Genomic DNA, 22,167 nt, shown 5'->3' with positions numbered 1-22,167 from the left:
TTATCCTCTGGAAGTGAGTCCATGAGGGAAGTCAGCCTGGAGTAATTGTCAAAGTTATGGTTCGCTAGGTGTGCTGCATAATTTGCCACTCTCAACAGTAGGGTAGAGGAAGAGTAGACCCTTCTGCCGAATAACTCTAGCTTCTTGGCATCTTCGTCCGTTCCCCGTCTTGTACTGAGAAGTTTTCGACCTCTGTTGAGACAATTCCACCACCAGAGAATTTGGTTGTGGGTGACTGAACAGGAACTCCATGCCCTTCACCAGGACGAAGTATTTGTTATCCGCTCTCTTGTTTATAGGCGGAGCGGACGCAGGGGTCTGCCATATCGTGGTAGCGGACTCCATAATTGCTTCGTCGAGTGGAATAGCTATTTTGGAAGAGGCCGGAGGTCCAGGTTTTCGAGGAGCTTATGGTGCTTCTCCTGCACCTCTGCTGTTTGGATGCCTTGCGTAAAGGCCACCCTTTTAAACAGCTATTGGAACTGTTTGAGATCGTCCGGGGGGTGGACGTCCCCTGGGGCTGTAGCCTCGTCAGGGGAGGATAGAGAGGAACCGCTAGGGTAAGCCTCTCTGGATCCCTCTGGGTCCTGTTGACGGGGATACATCTTCTCGCTGGAGGCTTGCGAGATGAAATCTCGGGGTTCCAGAATCAACTCCCCCTGAGATATTTGCGTTTCCGTCCCCGTCCGCGATTGCCCTCGGAGATAGTGAACCGTCTGAGGGGACCTGTCCCTGGGGATATGCCTATGGTGTCTATGCCCCGCATGATAGCGGCGACCATGGCAACATGGGCACGGTTCCTGGGATGGAGATCTGGACCACTCTCGAGGTGCATACCCCTGGCGTCTGGGGGAGCGAGATCGTCTGGGTGATTGAGACAACGGTGAGACTGATTTGTGATAGTACTCCAGGGGGTCAAATCCCAGAAAAGGCGAGGGTGGCCCGAGCCATGGTGAGGCTGGCTGGAGGAATGGGGAGGGAGGCTCAGGGTAGACTGGGGGAGATCCCTGCCTCCTTGTTGGAGTTCGCAGCATAAGGGGAGGGCTTAGAGAGAGCAGCCCTCCAGCCCTGTCTGGAGAAGGGCTGCAGTGCCGGGTTTTCTCTGCTGCCTTTCCCCTCCCCTGTGGGGCTGACTCCGCCCCCTTCCGTGCTGGGGATCTCGGCCCCGCTGTCGGCGCCGCGCTCAGCACGCTTTGCTGCGGTGCCGCGCGGTTGGTCTCCCCTGGCGCCCGCAGGCCGCATGCCTGCGAGCTCTGCACTGTCGGCACCCCGGGGGTCTGTGCCGCTAGCTGCGGTGCTGCCGGTTCCGGCGCTTGCCTGGCCGCTGCTCCGTCCGCGGTGCGGGCCGGCTGTTTGATTATTGGAGGCTCAGCCTCTGCCATGTGCGTTTCCGCGCCGCCGCCGCTTGTCTGTGATTGCGGCTGGGGGTTATGTGCTGCACCCGTCCCGCTTGCTGTGGCTGCTGGCAGGGATCGGGTTGGCGAGAGCTTCCCCCATTTTTGCACTGATGGGGTGAGGGATGCCGCCTTCCTTTAATGGGCCCCTGTGGGTTCCTCTTGTTGGGGCCGCTCCGGCACGTCTAGCCGGAGGGCCTTGTCAAAGAGCAGCATTTTTAGCCGCATTTCTCTGTCCTTCCTCGCTCTAGCCGTGAGCTTTGCGCAGAAGGAGCATTTTTGGGTGATGTGAGATTCCCCCAGGCACCTAATACACTGAATGCGCCCATCGGAGGCCGGCATAGCTTCACAGCATGACTCACACTTCTTGAATCCTGAAGAGGACACTGCGGTGAGTCTTTGAGTTCTTAATAGGGTACTTAGCACCTTCTCTGTGCTTGTTCCCCTCTCAGACCCAGCCTGCCGCAGCAGGAGGCCTAATGGCTTTACATCCCCGGGCCTCCGCTGCTCGTCGTTACTAAGGCTTTAATACACTTTTTTTTTTTGCAATAAGAAAAATAACAAGCTAACTTAAAGACTGAAAGACTGAAAAGAAACTCTAAAAGCACTTAAAACATTAAATACGCTGACTCTGGCCGCAGCCTGAGCAGATTCCGTCTGCAGCTGATGGCAGTTAAGAAGGAACTGGCGGGGACCGGATTGCGCACGTGGCCGGGAGTGCGCAAGGGAGCGGCGCGCACTGGCGCATGCGCGGTCTGGCAGAAACTGCTGGAAAGATCCGATCTGCAGCGCCGGGGCGAGCCCGACACCTATCGTGGAGCACCCACAGGGACACTTGAGGAAGAATACTTGTTCTGAGTGCCCACCTTCCTCTTTCCTAACCTAAATTATAGATATCTCCTGCAAATCCAAGAACTAGGTACTCCAGGATTATTCAAGACAAACTGGCAGATCAAGTAAAAGCGTTTATACTTAGTTATAAAGGGACAAGTACAGAAATAGTGGAAAAATGCAGGAGCAAAAAGTATACCTGATTAGATTTTAAATACAAATGGATTTGTGAGCACACAAAATATCTGAGCTGCTTCAAAATTCTCTGTCCTCCTTTTGGGTTACAAGAGCTGCCAAGTTATTCTTGCCAAGTACAGAGCAATCTACATACTGCATAAAATAAACTGGTCTTAGCACACAAGACACAGAAACCCATAATTTCTTTTAAGAAATGCTGACTCTGCCATTGGTTCTACTTTTGTTCTAATAAACTGCCATTCGATTCCAGGAAAATGTGTTTTGTTTTTTTTAAATTTTGGAGACAAATTGCCAACTCTAAAGGTTCTGAAATGGAGAGACTTGAGACAGAGAGAACAGTGTAGTTTAATTCTTGTAGAAAGGTGTCATTTTGCTGATCTTAATCATCTTTTAACTTCCAGTCTTAAGTATTGAAAAATGAAAACAAAAACATCCAATCAGCTTTTAAAATCCACAAGGGAAGGGCCTATCATTGTTTGCCAAATATCATTCACACTTTATTAATATTATTATATTTTACAAGGTAGTAGTAGTAATAATAGTAATAATAATAAACAGCAACAACAGCTAGATTAAAAACTGTAGGCAGGGAGACAGATGTTTTAGAATCAACAATGCTTCACCCAATATTTTGAAAAGTAGCCTGGACAATTAAAAAGCATACAACAGATCCTGCTAATTCTTTGTAAACCTGATTTTTAAGCTAAGCATTTGTACATTATAAAAGTTAATACAAAGAGGTTCAGAAAACTGAAGTGATCAACCTTACATCAGATCAAAGATCCTCATAAAAACGCAGCACTGTAATTTAGGGAAAATATTTTATGTGATCAGAAATGTTTTAATGTTCATCAATTGCTACCAAAATCAAGAAATGAAAACAGAAGACAAAGCAATCCATTAATCCACACAACATTGGTTAGAATATTTGTTACTACTAGCTAGTTGCCACCCTAAGTAATTTGATACACTCATACAGAAGACAAGATAGTGGTTTTTATTTTTATTTCTCACCCAGTTTCCATTTTTAATCACACAGGGTACGTCTACACTTTCCAAAAACTTGGAAATGGGCGTGCTAATGGCCGGATCGAAGAATAGGAATGAGGTGCTCAAATGCATATGAGCTTATAGGAATAAGGGGATTTCGATGTTGGTGGGGTCCTTTTGAGAAGGACCCCCATGTAGACAAGCCGTGCTGGAGCGAACACAGCAGTTTTGAAGTGTTGTGGCTGGGGGGCATGCTAATGAGGCACTGAACATGCATTTCAGCACCTCATTAGAGACGTTTTTGGTACGTGTAGACACAGCCACAGACTGCTGCTTTAAATCAAATTCTGCAGGATACTACTACTATGCTAAAACCATCCCTACTTGTGCAAAAGGGCTACTTTCATTTCACATTCCTGAAACAACTTGGACATCGTAGAATCATAGAACACTAGAACTGGAAGAGATCTCAAAAGGTCATCAAGCCCAGCGCCCTGCCCTCTCAGCAGGACCAAGCACCATCTAGACCATACCCGACAGATGTCTGTCTAACCTGCTCTTAAAAATATCCAGTGATGGAGATCCATCTAGCTTACACCAACTACCTGACTTAAAAAAAAAAAAATGTGAGACATCAGCTGTAGTCCAAATACAGCTTTATTCTCACGGCCATACCTTTGCTCAGGGAGCCTGGCGGGAACTTGTTTCCTCTACTATCTATTTTATCCATACACCTCAACCACTGCACTCCTGAAAACCTCACTTTTTCAATGATTGTATATTTTTGAGCTTTGTAGGCTACACCTTTCTCCTGTGCAGCATTTCCTCTATTGGTCTGAAGTCTTTAGTATAGAAGGGTGGTTTTATCACACTGCTTTCTTTATAATCAGTTATTTATTACAGATAGAGCTGACAGTGATACCCACAGTTAAGACTTCCAGGAACGCTTCCCATGGCAACATCTTTTTGGTTGCTTATTCTTCTCCCAAACTTTAGCCATTTAGGCCAATTTTTTTCAGCCCTGGTGCCAGTCTCAGAATGATTTTTTTTTTTTAACATGTCAGCAGCTGTCAAAAATTTTAAAGTTAAACTTTTTTAAACAGGTCACTATTTCTACAAACAAGGTCCAGGGAATATATTTCTCCAGAGGATCCTAAGAGTGAAGGGTGAAATCATTAAGTTCATCTCTGGTCCTGTGGCAGGACAAAGTAAATCCTGACCTTCCCTAACAGGTATTCATAGAAAACTCCAATGATAGGGATTCCACAGCCTCCCTTGGAAGCATATTCCTGAGCTGCAGCCTGGGCCTTTTTCCCAGTGCCACCATTTTAAAAAGGAGGCTGGGCAGCTCTGAGTTGCATGTGGATCTTTAAGCAGACACTTGTGGCTCCTGCCGCTCCGCCTCTGGCCCCCTACCTGCTGATCAAAAAGCAGGACTCAATTTAATTGGTTTAAAGGCCAGCAGAAGGGATCCAACCGTTGAACCAATTAAATTGAGTCCTGCTCAGGGCGTCAGGGAGCTGCCCCAATGTACTGTACGCAGGGGGCACTGGAGGGCTGGGGAGAGCCACACAGCTGTGTGGAAATTAACATGGCAGCCAGTGAAGGAGCAGCAGCACATGGATACCCTTTTGCCATGTAAGTGAATCCTGGGTTGGGGGGCCCGGTTAGGCAGGTTAACAGATGGGGGCGATTTGGGATTATGGGAAGGGGAGTGTGTTGGGGCCAGCGCGGGGCAGGGGGAAGCCTGGAGTTAGGTTGGGACCACAGCGGGGGAAGGAGTAAAGCCTGGAGGCTTGGGGCCGTGAGGGGGAAGGGAATTAAGCCTGGCGGCACTAAGGCAGTGCAGTGGGAGGCAGGCGACAGCACGGGAGGATGTGGGGCTCAGGCACCCAGGCAGGGGCTGCCCAGCTCACCTCTGGGCGTGCCTCCTGCTGTGCAGGGCACTATGGAGCCTGCTGGTCAGCCCCAGCAATGAAGGTGAAACACATGGCGCACCCCAGGGGCTTCTGGATGCAGCAGGAGCCGGGGAGCGACTCACCCAGGGGTGGTGGGAGGGGAGCAGTGGTCCCTGGGAAGGCAGCAGCCTGGGAGCTGCCATCCACACCATAGTCCTGGAGATCACCTGTGCCTACTGGGGGTAGGAGGGGCTGTGCCCCTTCACACCCTGTAGTGCCCTGACGCCCCACAGCCCCTGGCCACAGCTCCCTACCTCGCTCCAGTGCTGCCCTTCTCCAGCCCTGTCTGGCACCCCCCACCCTGTTCTCCCAGCCCACAGCTTGCCCTGCCCCAGGCCCTATGCCTGGGTGTCCCTTTTCACAGCTCACCTGTCACCCCACCTGCTCCATGCCCTATCCCCCAGACCCTCCATCCACTTCCCTGCTCCTTGCCCCCTATTTGGTTCCCACAGCCCTCTCTGTACTACCCACTTTCCCTCTGCCTCATATCCACAGCCTGCCCTGCCCCGCTTGCTCCATGCCAGCTCCCTGCCCACCTCTCCCATGCCCAGTCCCCCTGTCCTCTGGCTGCTGCTCCTGGGGCTCCCCTGCCCCATCATGGGAGCAGGTCCCTGGCTGGGCAACCACCCTTCCACAGCGTGCCCAGCTGCTGCCAAGAATCAATGCCCAGGCACCCTGCGGGGCTGGAGGCAGTGGAGACCTGGTGTGGTGTTGCGGGAAGCGTGGGGCAAGGATGCTGGTCTGGGGCTGTGGGTTTGTGCCCTGCTGTTTGCAGGAGTGGGGACATGTGTTTGTGTACTAGCTGTATTTGAGGCTGTGCTGTGTGTGGTCAGATTGGAGGAGTGTGTGTTTTGTGTAAGACTTGTGGGTATTTTGTGTATTGGGACTGTGTATGTGTGTTTCATGTCAAGCATTATGGCTATTTTGTGAGCTGGGGCTGTGTGTGTGTGTGTTGTGTTGTGTTTTGCTTGTATTTAGGTTGCGTCATGCTCTCTCTCTGTGTGCTCTATGTTTGTGTAGCCTGGTGGCAGTCTGGGGCTGCAGAGGGGTGCGGGAGTAAAGCCTGGTGGTGGCTTGGGTCCACGAGAGGCCGGTTGGGAGGGGAAGGGGGTGTTAAGCCTGGCAGCAATTTGGGGCTGTCAGGGGAAGGGGTTGGGGCTTGACTTCCAGCACCATGTTTCCTGGCTGCTTCCTAGGTTCAGTGGACAGGGAGCACAACTGATCGCCTACTCTTTACAATAGCCCTTAACACATTTGAAGACTCTCAGTCTTCTGTTCTCAAGACTAAACATGCCCAGTTTTTAAATCTTTCCTTACCCGTCACATTTTTCAAAGCCTTTCCTCATTTCTGTTGCTCTCTTCTTGACTCCAGTTTGTTCACGTCGTTGCTGAAGTGCGGCGTGAAGAACTGGAACCACTACTCCAGCTAGGGCCTCATCAGCTCTGAGCAGAGCTCAATAATTACCTCCTGAGTCTTAACATATGAGACTCCCACAAATACATTTCACACTGTTAACTCATATTCAGTTTATCTCAGACGGCTAGCCATGTTAGTATGCAGCTTCATTGTAGCTGTACTTGAATGTTCAACATATTCATATTCAACCAGAAGTCCTGTGGCATGTTATTGACTAACAGACATTTTGCATCATAAGCTTTCGTGGGCAAAGCAGGTTTTTGCCCATGTAAGCTTATGCTCCAAAACATGTTAGTTTACAAAGTGCCACAGGACTTATTGTTGTTTTTAAAGATACAGACCAACTTGGCTACCCCCCCCGGATATTCATACATTCGTGATAAAACGTGCACTTGACACAAAAATGCTCATAATAGTGAAATCCGAGCAGGCACATAAAAGGTTAACTGCTTACTCAGTAAGCACTAGGCTTACTGGAATGCTTACTTGGTAACTGGTTTACTGGACTGCCAGCCATGTCAGGCTGGCTGGTAGGAACGAGGCCAGGTCAGGGCAGTAGGTGGGAACACATGGCAGGGAAGAGTCACAGGCAGGACAGTAGCCCTGGACTTGGCTGAGCCCCTGTTGGGGACAGGCGAGATATCCCAGCTTCAGGTGTGTCATAGCCCTGGATCCTGTCCCTGGCCACACTGCAGTGGCTGCATTTCAATGGCCCCAGCCCTGGCCCCACATCTCGGCCACAATGTAGTTGTCAAGGATCTCTGCCCCAGCCACATTACAGTGGCCCTGCATCTCGGCTGCACCTCAGCAGCACTGGCAGGGATAGACAGGCCCCAGCCCCAGCCGTGATGCAGCTGCCCCAGCCCCTGGCCACGCCACTGCTGCCCTGCCCCTGAATGCACCTCAGAGGCCCACCATGCCTGCCCGCAGCCCTAGTAAGACCCCTTCCCATGGCTGCCCTGTCCCCACCAACAGTTAACCAGTTAAACAAAAGAATTTTACTTGTTTAACCAGTTTACTGTTTTGTCGATATTTACATCCTTAATACAAAGCAGACTGTGAAGAGTATATCTATGCTTTCACTTGCTTGACACAACTTTCGTCCTTCCCCAATGCTCTCTTGCCAGCCTACCCATTGAGAACTGAATTTTTTGTCAGCAAAAGTGCAAACTGTTCACCAACATGACTTTTAGCAACAGGTCTGTATCAACACAGCCTTGTCACTAACAGCTACATAGCACAGACACACCCAAAGTCTCAATCCTACAGAACACAGACCACAGAATTTCACCAGCGATTCAATGTGTCAAACTTCAGATATGCATGAGTTTGTATGTAAAACATCCTCATTGTATAGCATCAAGACAGCAGAAAATAGACACTGCACATATGTAGTAGAGACCTTTCAAATGTTATTTGTGTGTCACACTTTTTCAAATGCAGTATAGGCAGTAGCTTTCACTGACAGTTCTATTTAAATTTTTTAAAAAACTTTTTGACTGATCCAGCCACAAAACAAACAAAAAGAGGAAACACTTCTTACTGATTTCTCGTAAATGGCCAGAGATACGTCAACCTAAATATTATAGCTTTAATGATTCTCTTTTAAACAGGCCTCTGAATGCCCTGGAAATGTATTATTCTTGGATTATCTCACAGCTGCTCAATTCCATGTATTACAAATGACCAAATAAAATAAAGCAAATATTATTTTCTTTCAGAATCCATTATTAATAGTTTTACTGTGGGCCTTTGCTTTCACAACATTTGTTTTCATCAACCAATCTGCGGGTTGTGCTTTCAAATTAAAATAGATGGAAAACTGTGTACACAGATATGAATGTCACATTTGCTTAATTATCACAAACATTGGGGTCTCAATCATATTGCTCTCTATCAGAGGATACCTAGTTTGAATGACATGTTGGATACATATTCATTTCATGTGTAGTTCCAGTTCATTAGTCTATGCCTTGATGTGCGCTTGTCCTAGGGGACTTTTTTATCTTTATAATTTGGCCCTGAGTTACAATGATTAGGGCCCTACCAAATTCACAGCCATGCAAAATGCATCAAAGACTAAGAAATCTGCTGTCTGCTGTGAAATTTGGCCTTTTATGTGCACTTTACCCTATACCATACAGATTTCAGGGGGTAGACCAGCATTTCTTAAATTGGAGGTCCAGACCCAAAAGGGAGTTCCAGTGGGGGGGGGGGGTGTCATAAAGTTATTTTAGGAGGGTCACAATATTGCCACCCTCACTTCTTCAGTATCTTCAGAGCTGGGCAACTGGAGAGCAATGACTTTTATATTGGATGGGTGCCCAAATCTGAAAGCAGTACCCCACCAGCAGCAGTAAGGGTGGAAATACCATATCCATGTCACCCTTATTTCTGTACTGCTGCTTTCAGAGATGGGTAGGCTTGATAGTGAAGGCTGCTGAGGGCCCAGCTCTAGAGGGCAGCAGTACCATACAGTGCCATCCTCACTTCCTAGCAGCTGCTGGTGGTAGCTTTGTCTTCACAGCTCAGTTCCTGGCCAGCAACTGCCACACTCCAGTTGCTCAGCTCTGAAGGCAATGTTGTGCCAGCAGCTGCACAGAAGTAATGGTAGCAATACTACAACCCGCATAGAATAACCTTGAGACCTCCCCCGCACCAATTCCTTTTTGGGTCAGGACCCCTAAGATAACAATATCATAACTTTTCAGGTTTAAATATCTGAAATCATAAAATTTACTATTTTTAAAATCCTAAGACTGTGAACTTGACCAAAATGGACCATCAATTTGGTAGAGCCCTAACAATGACCAGAAACCCTGAACTCTCATACACCACCCTTAAATATTCACTTGTTTACTTCTGGCATAAAGGTCTCCATGCTTTCTTCCATACTGACTGCTATGAATGGCATGACTTCCCTGAACTAAATCAAAAGACCATCACCCACTCCCTCTTCCTCTCTCTCCTCCTTTACAAGATCTACTTCTTCTAAAACACTAATAAAGCAAGATAAGTTGACGAGCAGTTGACCCACCCTATACATGAGGACAAAGTAATTGCCCAAAAAAAGTGTTTGTTTTTTTTTTTTTTTTTTTTTAGAAAAAGTTATTTTAATACACACTTTTGCAAAAAGAGGATCTGCTGAAGGGTCCAACCTATAGTCATTTATTTTGTTAGATATAATAATATCTAAAAATCAGTTAAAGAATTTTAAGCCATTTACTAAATTTACTAAAAATAAGGTCAAGAATTTTAAGCCATTTAAAAAAAAATTAATCGGTAATGTGCAAGCTTTCGACTCCATGTAATTCCAGATCTCTGTATATTTTATTTAATACAATGTACAAACCTAGAGGGCTAGAACCAGGGTGACTGACATAGCCAAAAGCACACAGAAGACTTAAATTAGGCTCCTGTGGGAGGACCTTGGAAGGCTGGAATTGGCAGAAAGTACCTGAGTGGCAGCACCTTAAAGCCCTTTGATTGGCCAATACCACTAGTTAAACTAAGAAGCCTGGAAGAGAACTGTCTGTGGAACACCACAGACTACCTGCCCGTCTCTGCTCCAGACGCTACTTGACAGAGACCTGAGCTTCTGCCTTCTGGCTTTGGTTTGTCCTTGACTTTGCTTTTTAATTGTTGTCTCTAACCTGGCACCTAAACCCAAACTGTGGTAAGCTGACTCAGCCTGCCTCCTGACTCTTAGTTTTCCCTCTGACCTTCCTTGGACTTTGGCCTCTCAAGGACTGCCTACACTTGCAGTTTTTCTTCAGAAAAAAATCCATTTTTCTGGGGTGTGGGGAGACAAACACCCAAAAAACTTCGAATGGTCACACTGCCATGCATGAAAAGTTGAGAAAGGGCTTTCCCCTCGAAATAACAACTCCAGCTCTGTGAATGACTTTTGTCGACACCATCCCCTTTCAAGGTTGAAAATGAATGCATGTGGAAAAAGCACAGCTATTATCGGCAAATGTGGAGGCTCATTTTACCACATTGTGGCTGTGAACTGTGCCTGAAAATGTGAATGCTCTGCTTTAAAATGCTGTGGATGTGTGAATGGGATTTTTTTTAGTCTAATTATTTCGACTTTGGGGCGTTGAAGAAAACATCCAACGGAGACATAGCCTCAGTAACCTCACCTTGCCTGCCTCCTAATGTCTGATTTTCAATTTGCCCCCTGGCCTGTGTTGAACTCTGACCTCCTTGTACTTGAACTGGCCAGACTGCCAACTCCTGCTCCGATTAGTAGGTCTGACTATCCATGTCCTGACCATGACACTTAAGCATCCATCATACTTACCTCTGGCCACAATGAACCTACATTTCTCAAACACAGTGTAAAATTAATTTACCACTACCAGACTAGATATAATAGATATGTAATAATTGATCCCACAAATTAAATATTCTAATGGAGAAGACAACTCAACCTTGCTTTTATATAAATTTGCTAAATACATAAAATTCTCCTTGCAGAAAAGAACAAGGTTTTGTTTAGGTGAGCTGCACCAGTACAAACCCTTATTACAGACAAGCTGCACCAGTGTAGACCATGACTTGCACAGGTCAGTGTATATTTATTTCAAACCAGGGTAAAATGCATTGCATCCAGGTAGGCATCTGTACTTGTGTAGTTAGATAGGTGTAACAACAGTATTGGAAAAATCCCCCAAGCAAATAAAGTGAGTGGCTTTGATGTGACCAAGTCTTTCACAAACCCAACAGTAAAGCTACATTGGAAGTCTACGTTAAGAAACAAAGCAGGAGAAATCAGTGGAAATAAAAAGAACATCAATCTTTTGCCTTGTTTACATTTGGATTTTATAAGGAAATTAAACTACTTTGGCATTCTGCTACTTTTACTCTATCACACAAGGTTCTGAATTCATGACTTGCATGTTCAGGTCTTCGATAAGGCTGTCTTCTTACCAGTCCTATTTCTCCTAATCCAAGCTGAGCACGTCCCAAAGTCTGCCATGCCTCCCAAGAATGTGGATTTCTCTGGATGGCCATTTCTGCTGCATGCACTGCTGGAAACATCTCATGTAAAGCCATCAAGACCTAGGAAAAAGAAGTATGTGTAGGTCAGGCAGGGATATCCACAAATCTCAAGTAGTTCACAGAAAATCATGAATAGCTAGGTGGGCAAAAACCAGAGTCCTCTGCTACAGATATTTTGGATCTGGGGGATATCCCAGGTGCACTGAGAGGAGCACAAAGTGCCTACTCTCTTTTGGGCTAACTTGTAGCAGGAGAGAACACGTCAGCAGTATCGCTCTAAGCATAGAGGCCTCTATTCTTATTAGCTCCTATGCATATCAACATATGCAATGGGCCTCAAACTTCTCCATTTGTACACATCAGTGGTAAATCTGACAATGAGCAACAGTGCACAGAGTGTTCCCCCTACACAATACCACTTTTCCTCAGAACACTCAAAATCTGACATTCTAGAAGTGCTAGAATCATCCTATTTACTAAATTACAGTGACTCCATTAACTGTGTTTAAAGTAGCGGCATAATTACTTTAATATATTAAAAGCAAAAAAAACATAAAAGTTAAACTCTGACACTAACTCAAAGTATTTCTGAAAAAAATTAGAAAGCTAAACTACATGAAACAAACATGAGTGACATAAGTGCAAATGAATGTTACAAATCACAGATCACAACAAAAATGTCCTTTCCATTCAAATTAACGATAATTGCTATATTTGGAAGCTTTGGGCTTTGCTACTGCAAAGCACTATGATTAGGACTGAAAAGTCTTCAATTTAAAAAACCTGCAAATTGTTTAAAATGGCAAGACCCATCTATTGAGCAGCACAATCTACTAAGAGCACAATGCTGCAGAACTCTACTCTCCACTGCCTTTTGATTGAACAGGTAAGTTCAAAGCTCCCTATCTTTCAAGCCCTCTGTGGAACTCCCACAAGCTAACAGAAGGACAACCACAATTTGCCACTACTGTCTCAAACACTTGCTACTGTGACATTTGGCACCCATTTAAGACACTGACAATTACGTTGCACTGAAATGATGGAAATGTCACAACGGACAATCATGTGCAGGGAAACTGTTTTCTCAGCGGCTGGCCCACAACCGTGAAAATTACTACCAAAGCAGATTAAAATGACTGTGTCTTCATTACAAAATATAAAACCCATTTGTTAGCGCTAGATGTACCAAAATAAATTAAACCAACAGCATATATTGCCTTGACTGTTGACAGAAGGGGAAAAAAGATACAAAGATCATTTTGAGTGTTTACTTATATAACTTCAAAAACAACAAGAAGTCCTGTGACACCTTATAAACTAACAGATATTTTGCAGCATAAGCTTTAGTGGACAAAGATGTGCTTTGTCAGATGCATGAGACTTTTGTAATTCGTGAAGTGTTTTGTCGTTCTGTGATGAGCACAGTACAAGCACAGACAGACAGCTTTATTTCAGAAAGCTAGTCATTCTGCACTTCAGAAACAAACCAAACAAAATTCCAATGAACACTGTAAATCAAAATTGTTGGGCCATGTCTACACTGGCACAAAACTTCAAAATGGCCATGCAAGTGGCCAAATCAAAGACAACTAATGAGGAGCTGAAATGCATATTCAGCACCTCATTAGCATGCCACCAGCCATGGCTCTTCGAAATTGCTGCTTTTTGCTCCCGCATGGCTTGTCCAGATGGGCACCAACCTCAAAATCCCCTTATTCCCATCAGTAGCATTCAGTATCTTCTCCAATATTTTATCAGCAGATAGGAATAAGGGGATTTTGAAGTTGGTGGGGGTCCTTTCAAAAAGGATCCCCATCTGGATGAGCTGCGCAGGAGCAAAAAGTGGCAATTTCGAAGAGCTGTGGCTGGCGGCATGCTAATAAGGTGCTGAATATGCATTTCAGCACCTCATTAGTAATCTTTGATTTGGCCATTTGCTGGCCATTTTGAAGTTTTGTGCCAGTGTAGATGCGGCATTGGTGTTTTTAGAGAAATTGCCATGTGATACAATTTAGAAACCCAAGTTTAGTTTAATTCAGTTTCATTCCACTTGACAAGCTTAGAATAGAGTTTAATGAGAGTCTGAAATTCTTTTGAGAAATTCATAATTGCATGCTTTTTTCAGGAAAGACTGAAAAATAGTCCACTGCATTCTAAAACCTTCAGAATATTTGTATTTTTGTGCTCACTATTCCCCATCCCATTTAACTGTGATTTGCAAACTGACCCATCCAATAATTACCAGTTGGCAGGTGTTTAGACTTCCAGATTTAAAAAAAGAATCTGGCTTTATTAGCTGCCCAAACTGCAGCTTTAACAAATCTATCTTAATATTCATCTGTTGTTATGTCTGTTGTTACAAGGGTAGGAATCTGAGCATACACTGGCCAGGGTACTTTTAGGAGCCTATTCTGGTATGCAGTATCTTCTCCAATATTTTCCAGAGTAAGATAATTGCAAAATATATATTTGAGTGTTTTCTCATGCCATAGGTGTTATTGGCAGTTTGAAGATGTCTTTGTCAAAAAGTAAACTCTGGGAAATAATACATATATATTCATTTTTTTTCAAATAATTATTAAACAGAAACATCATTTTTTCTACTTTGTCATTTACTGAGCTATACATTTTCCAGTATTGAGAAAATTCTTCCATTCTGATCTGCCCTGCAATGAGCACATGCATAGAGTTAAACATCTACTAAGTGCTTTGCTGAATCAGGGCCTTTAGCCATAAAGCCTTGTTAGTCCAGTGTATTACCTGACTTGAATGGGTTTTCTGTGCTTATACTTATGTGTCTGCTCATAGTTAGGCATCTGCTTAAGTACGTGGTTGAACTAGGGTACATACATTTTGTGTAGCAAACAAATGTTCTTCAAAAGTCCTGCTAGGAAACTCTGAAGAGATATTTAATTAAATTTGGAATGTATAAATGCTATAAAAATCAACTATTTTCAACAAGAGATGCCTAATTTCTGCCTACAAAACAGACAGGAATTTCCACCCATACGTGTACTTTTTAGCAGTTTTTTAATCATTCTGGGCAGAAGCAGAGCATGCATACAAAAGAACAAAATGCTTATCAAATCATTTAAGTCACAGATCATTTTTAAACAAGGAGACTATCCATGAAGATGATTCTTCTTCCTTCCTGTCTTCAAACCGAAATATCTGCACCAAACTGACTCACATGGGTATTTTTGCTTGATTTGGATTAATCTACCACTTTAACAAGTAACATTTTAATAGTAGCTAGCACAGGGACTAACAAAGAGTAATTAATGTAAGCAGAATGAAATTTCTAATCAAATAATTTAGCAACTGAGGTAGCAGAACCTGATTTTACTCAATTAATACACAGTAACAATGAATAAAAACAAAAGATGCTGTATGAAGCTTACATTCTGATCAGACTAATATCGTATTATCAAGACAGAATCTACCATATGTCTAAATCAATTTTCAAGATTACATGCCCAGGAAATCCTAGAGTAATTATATACATTTGAATGGTGCACCAAATGCTAAACTTAATGACTGAGTGAAGGTATGAGGAGCTGTCCAAAACCACCTTTCAAGAACAGTTCTAACATGAAATATATGTAAAAACACCACTGTGAGGTGCTATATTTATTGCATTTCACTTATTTCTATGCCAACTTCTAGTTTGCAAGTGCAAATATATTACTTCTAATTGCCTGTCCCTCAGACATCCACTAAAATAGATTTCTATGTCATGGCATCACCTTTTGGATGACTCATGACTGATTTAAATATAACATGGCTAAAACAAACCTCATTACCTGCCCTCACAAACGCTCCTACTTCCTCCCTTCTCTAGTGGTGACATAACCTGCACCCTTACTCTCACCCAGGTACAGCATTCCTTTTAAGCTGTGTGCTTGTGCGGCTGCTCAAGAGATATTCCAATGCCAGCAAGCTGATTAACAGAGCATCCACAGTTAGGTTTTTTGTTTCTATCAGTGGTACATATTCCCACATGCTTCTGTGCACATAAAAATGTATTCCGCACATGGATGGAAAAATGCGCACATAGATGGAAAAGATTAGAGGGAACATCGCCCAAGTACAATTTTTTAATCTCGCATCTATTACCACCAAAATCCTGTCCATGTTCAGATCTTGTCTCCCCTCCTTAAGACACCTTAAGATCAAAGCCTTTTTATCCTGATTATAGCAATCCTCTCTACTTCCTGGACACCCACATTACTCCAGCTAGTCAAATCAAAATGTCATTCCCATTGAATCCTTCATTGGTTCTTTGGTTCCCACTATGTCAAGTCTGAGTTTGTTGCCCTTACCTTTAAGATCCTGCCATCCCTATTCATCTGCTCTCACATTTTATCGAGTTACCCTTGCCTCCTTTGCTCCATCACGATATCAGCCTTGATAGTTCATATGTCTGCTTCTCTGACAGACATATCCAGTCCTCTTGTCCAACTCTAACACATGGAATACCTTACTGAATGGTTTGAGAGGCAGCAGTGAGATCTTGCATGGCTATGCTATTGAGCCAAGGGAATATGCTAATGAGCAGCCATTTGCAACTGCAAGACTGCTCAGTTGCATGAAGCTGCCAACAGATGTCTCCATGTAGATCCAGCCTAAGTGATACCTGCACAACCCCTTTGTGCAATTCATTTTTAACTGCTTGATAGTTATAATTAAAATATGGTAATATTCATCAAGAGGTTGGCTTTACAATCACATCCAGTTGGTATTATGACTGGTTACTTCTTACATAACTTCGGAATTACCTAAGCCTAACATTCTTGTGAGTTTGAAGAAAACATCTCTTCTTTAAATAAGCTCATGTATTGTTATGATTGGATTACTTTAGTACATGCCAAGTCTAGTGAAATTAACCTGATTTCTTGTTCCTAAAGTTCATTTCAAGTTGCTGATGAATAAAAGTCTTCATAGATGTACTCAGTAGTTTTTAGCAGACTCACACTATAATAGCTAAATACTGTCTCGATCTAGTCTTGACTGGAACGCAGGATCTGGTCCAAGAGGTAACTGTTACTGGACCGCTTGGAAATAGTGACCACAATATAATAACTTTTAATATTCCTGTGTTGGGAAGAACACCGCAGCGGTCAAACACTCTGGCATTTAATTTCAAAAAGGGGTATTACACTAAAATGAGGAAGCTAGTTAAACAGAAACTAAAAGGTAGAGTAATTAAACTAAAATCCCTGGAAGCTGCATGGAAACTGTTTAAAGACACCATACTAGAGGCCCAACTTAAATGTATACCCCAAATAAAAAAACACAGTAAGAGACCTAACAAAGAACCACCATGGCTAAACAGCCATGTTAAAAAGGCAGTGAGAGAGAAAAGGGCAGCTTTTAAAAAGTGGAAGTCAAATCCTAGTGAGGAAAATAGAAAGGAACATAAACACTCCCAAATTAACTGTCATAATGTAGTAAGAAAAGCCAAAAAAGAGTTTGAGGAACAGCTAGCCAAAAATTCAAAAAACAATAGTAAAATGTTTTTTAAATACATTAGAAGCAGGAAGCCTGCTAAAAAAGCAGTGGGGCCCTTGGATGACAAAGATATAAAAGGAGCGATCAAGGAAGACAGTGCCATTGCGGAGCGATTAAATGATTTCTTTGCTTCAGTCTTCACGGCTGAAGATGTTACAGAGGTTCCTAAATCTGAGCCAGCCTTTTTAGGCGACAAATCTGAGGAACTCACTCAGATTGAAGTGACATTAGAGGAGGTTTTGGAATTAATTGATAAGCTGAATAGTAACAAGTCTCCAGGACCAGACGGCATTCACCCAAGGGTTCTGAAAGAACTCAAATGTGAAATTGCGGAGTTATTAACAGTGGTTTGTAACCTATCCTTTAAATCCACTTTGGTACCAAATGACTGGAAGACGGCCAATATAACACCAATATTTAAAAAAGGCTCTAGAGGAGATCCTGGCAATTATAGACCGATAAGTTTAACATCAGTACCAGGTAAATTAGTAGAAACACTAGTAAAGAGTAAAATTGCAAGGCACATAGAAGAGCACGAATTGTTGGGCAAAAGTCAGCATGGTTTCTGCAGAGGGAAGTCGTGTCTGTCTAATCTATTAGAATTCTTTGAAGGGGTTAATAAACATGCGGACAAGGGGCACCCACTGGACGTAATATACCTAGATTTCCAAAAAGCCTTTGACACGGTCCCACACCAAAGGCTTTTATGTAAATTAGGTGGTCATGGGATAGGAGGAAAGGTCCTTTCATGGATCGGGAATTGGTTAAAAGACAGAAAACAAAGGGTTGGAATAAATGGTAAATTTTCACAATGGAGGGGGGTAACTAGTGGTGTTCCCCAGGGCTCAGTCCTGGGACCGATCCTGTTCAACTTGTTCATCAATGATCTAGAAAATGAGGTAAGCAGTGAGGTGGCAAAGTTTGCAGATGACACCAAGTTGTTCAGGACAGTCAAAAGCAAAAGGGATTGTGAAGAACTACAAAAAGATCTCAGCAAACTGAGTGATTGGGCAGCAAAATGGCAAATGAAATTTAATGTGGGTAAGTGTAAGGTAATGCATGTTGGAAAAAATAACCCAAATTACACGTACTACATGATGGGGTCAAATTTAGCTACGACAGATCAGGAAAGGGATCTTGGAGTTATAGTGGATAGTTCTCTGAAGACATCCACGCAGTGTGCAGCGGCAGTTAGTAAGGCAAATAGGATGTTAGGAATTATTAAAAAAGGGATCGATAATAAGACAAAAGATATCATACTTCCCCTATATAAAACTATGGTACGCCCACATCTCGAGTACTGCGTGCAGATGTGGTCTCCTCACCTCAAAAAAAAAAAAAAGATATATTGGCATTAGAAAAGGTTCAGAAAAGGGCGACTAAGATGATTAGGGGCTTGGAAAGGGTCCCATATGGGGAGAGGCTAGAGAGACTGGGACTTTTCAGTTTGGAAAAGAGGCGATTGAGGGGCGATATGATAGAGGTATATAAAATCATGAATGGTGTGGAGAAAGTGAATATAGAAAAATTATTTACCTTTTCCCATAATACAAGAACTAGGGGACACCAAATGAAATTGATGGGTAGTAGGTTCAAAACTAATAAAAGGAAATTTTTCTTCACACAGCGCACAGTCAACCTGTGGAACTCCTTGCCCGAGGAGGCTGTGAAGGCCAGGACTCTATTAGGGTTTAAAAAAGAGCTTGATAAATTTTTGCAGGTCAGGTCCATAAATGGCTATTAGCCAGGGATAAAGTATGGTGCCCTAGCCTTCATAACAAGGGCAGGAGATGGATGGCAGGAGATAAATCACTTGTCTTCTGTTCTCCTTCTCTGGGGCACCTGGCATTGGCCACCGTCGGCAGATGGGATGCTGGGCTTGATGGACCTTTGGTCTGACCCAGTATGGCCATTCTTATGTTCTTATGTCTCCTCGGGCTTTGACCTATTGTCTACTTCTGTCCCCTAGTTTTCTACAATTAACCTTAATTTTTCAGTGGTAAATCTACCGTTGTGTTCCATTTTTAAGATTGATGTTTAAAAATATAGGTCTCTGATGTCTGTATTTTTGTCCTTTAATAATGTCTTAAATCAAAATAAATACATTTATTCTGCTTATGTAACTAGGTGTAAGTCTGAGTTGTTACAGGACGATTACAACATTTCATTAATAGGCAGATTTATTAAAAAATTGTACACTACCTATTATGAGAGCATTTAGAATGTGGAACACAGAGTCAGTATCATATTTACATGAATAATACTCTCTCAGACGCCAAAAGAAATATAGTATTTGCCATACTAGATCTTAGAGCTCATATAGCCCAGTATCCTGGCCATGACAATGGCCAGTACCATATGCAGTCAGAGGAAAAATCCTGCCCCACTTGGATGGCACAGTTTCCTCTACATGCTAAGATTGATTTAAACTCTGAAGCATGTGATTTAATATCCCCTCCTAACTCTGTATATCCTTGTTATCCAAATAAATGTACAATCCCTTTCTGAATCTTCTTAAATTCTTGGCCTTAATGACTTCCCATGGAAATGAGTTCCAAAGATTAAATGTGTGTGGTTTGAAAAAGTATATTCTTTTTCCAGTTTTGAATTTTTTACCTTTAAAAAGGAGCCAATAAGCTCCGGGCAGGTGAATCCTGTGTCTGTATGGAACAGCACTGATGGCTGGGGATTCTTTATCAGATACAAGTATCTCCTGCTGGAGAGTTAACCAAAAACCAGGATATAAATGAAACAATTGTTTCATATTTGTTCTCATTTCTAGTTGAAAGCAGTGATAAACTCATGAGAGATGCGTGCAACTGTCAATACAATCAGTGCCAATGACATTTTACTAACATCGCTGAACTTCAAATTGCATACTGTATGAAGATCCTTGTATACCACTTTGAATATAAGTGCTATTCAAATATTGTTCCATTGAATATGAAAACATATTTAAAAATTAACTTAATATGTAAAGGGGTCTAAAATTTTTTTTGCAAAGGCCTAGAAGAAGGCTGTATGCACAATTTTCTCCACACCACTTGGAACTTTTTTGAAGTGGGCCAGGTGAGTTATTAAAAAATGGCACAGAAACAACGGTGAAGTCTCAGACATGAAGAATTGCACAATTAAACCTTCCTTTGTACATTTTGCTCTGTAATCTCTAATGAAGGCATCATAAGTTTATTCACAAGATTTTCTATGTGCCATCTGTATGTGATTCTGTGTTGGCCAGTCAGAGAAATACAAAGATTCTCGGTGACTTTTGCTGGCTTTGAATCAAGCCCTAGTTAAGCAATTACACACGTTCCATATGGATTTCTGTAAGCACACATTTTTTGCCCTCCACTGACAAACAGAACCTTTAAGCCTCATTTCCTTTTGTCAAAAATTCTTAACATATTTGTCCAATAAAAGAAAACTGGTTTATGAAAATATGGATAGATAACTGTTTAGTTTCTTTTTGTAAATGTTTATTCCCTAACAGATGAATATTCCTCATGCCTGAAAAGATCCGCAAGGGATTCTAAACAATTCTTGTATCTAATGACAAGAAACTCTAAAGGGGAATCACATGCTGCAATGAGCTACTCTCACAATTGAGACAAGCAGAATTTTTTTCCAGAAACTCAACACTTTTTCTGACAAACTGATTCTTTGCTCAATGAATGTGTTATTCTTCCTTTAAATTTGAAGTTAACAAATTAATTGTCTGATTTAGCTGCAAAACAGTTTTATTTTTGTTGGTACGATGGGCTGGAAAAAATTACCCAAGTGTATGAAAATACTGTTTAAATATTAGCAATAATATTTTTGGAATGAATTGCATGTTCCAATTTTGACATAAACAAGAGTTTCACTGTTCAGGTTAGTGCCTTTAAAAGCAGAAGAGCATCAAATTACACAAAGTTATGCTTACTGGAAGTTAGTTAACACAAGTCATACCGTAAATGACATCTGAACTAGCCATTTGCTTGTAATATAAAAACACTGCTGATTTATGTAAGCTCCAAAATTTAGGTTTTAAAAAATTGCACAGATAAAAAATTATTTTTAAATGTATTTATATTTGAACATTATCTTGCACTGTCGTAAATGCTATCATAAAGTATTATGCACTCCAGGAGGATCAGAAAATAAACGTAACTAGTAATACCACAATGATATTGACCAACTACATTACAATTGTCCAAGCAAGTGTGAAAAGCAGAAAGGAAACAAGTAAGTGGTGAAAATTTAGTGTTATTTCCATTTTTTTTTCAACTTTCAATCTGCTCCAGTGGTATTAAAAGACAGGCAAGGACACTTTACAAATATGTATTAACGTTGCCAGTTTCTTTTCAAACACAAAACATGGGTCCAGTTCTCAAATCCTGGGTCCAGTTCCGTAAGTATTCCATACAGGTGGATGCCTTCACAGACCAAACACAGAAACTTGCAGAGGACATGCATTGTTATGTATCCATCACCGCATATGAGCACACCAGTACCACCACGTAGGCTGTAGACTACAAACTATAATCAAGTCACCCCTCCACCTTCAGTTTGTTAAGATAAATAAATTGAGCTCCTTGAATTTATCACTATAAAGCATATTTTCTAATTCTTTTGTCATTTTTGTGGCTCATCTCTGGAACCCTCTTCCAATTAGTTAATACATACCCCTCTTGAATTCTGGACCCTAGAACCAGACACATTATCCCAGCAGCAATCATACCAGTGTCATATACAGAGAGGGAAAAAAAACCTCTCTATGCTGATTCAAGATTTCCTTGTTTACAAATCCAAGGATTACATTAACCCTTTTGTCCAGTATGGCACTGGGAATTCCCATTCAGCTGACTATCAAACATGACCC

At 42.5% G+C, this 22,167-nt stretch overlaps 1 protein-coding gene across 1 annotated transcript in view; it reads right to left on the bottom strand.

The window, feature by feature from the left end:
- The window catches only part of TTC33 (tetratricopeptide repeat domain 33), a 78,157-nt gene that overhangs the window by 7,460 nt on the left and 48,530 nt on the right, over positions 1 to 22,167 (bottom strand). The window contains exon 4 of the mRNA XM_074995623.1: positions 11,724 to 11,855. Coding sequence (XP_074851724.1) covers positions 11,724 to 11,855 — 132 coding nt within the window. The remainder of the gene's footprint in view (positions 1 to 11,723; positions 11,856 to 22,167) is intronic.

The sequence above is a fragment of the Carettochelys insculpta genome, chromosome 5, assembly GCF_033958435.1.
Source record: "Carettochelys insculpta isolate YL-2023 chromosome 5, ASM3395843v1, whole genome shotgun sequence".
Classification (NCBI taxonomy): domain Eukaryota; kingdom Metazoa; phylum Chordata; order Testudines; family Carettochelyidae; genus Carettochelys; species Carettochelys insculpta.
This window is presented reverse-complemented; position numbering and strand designations above follow the sequence as displayed.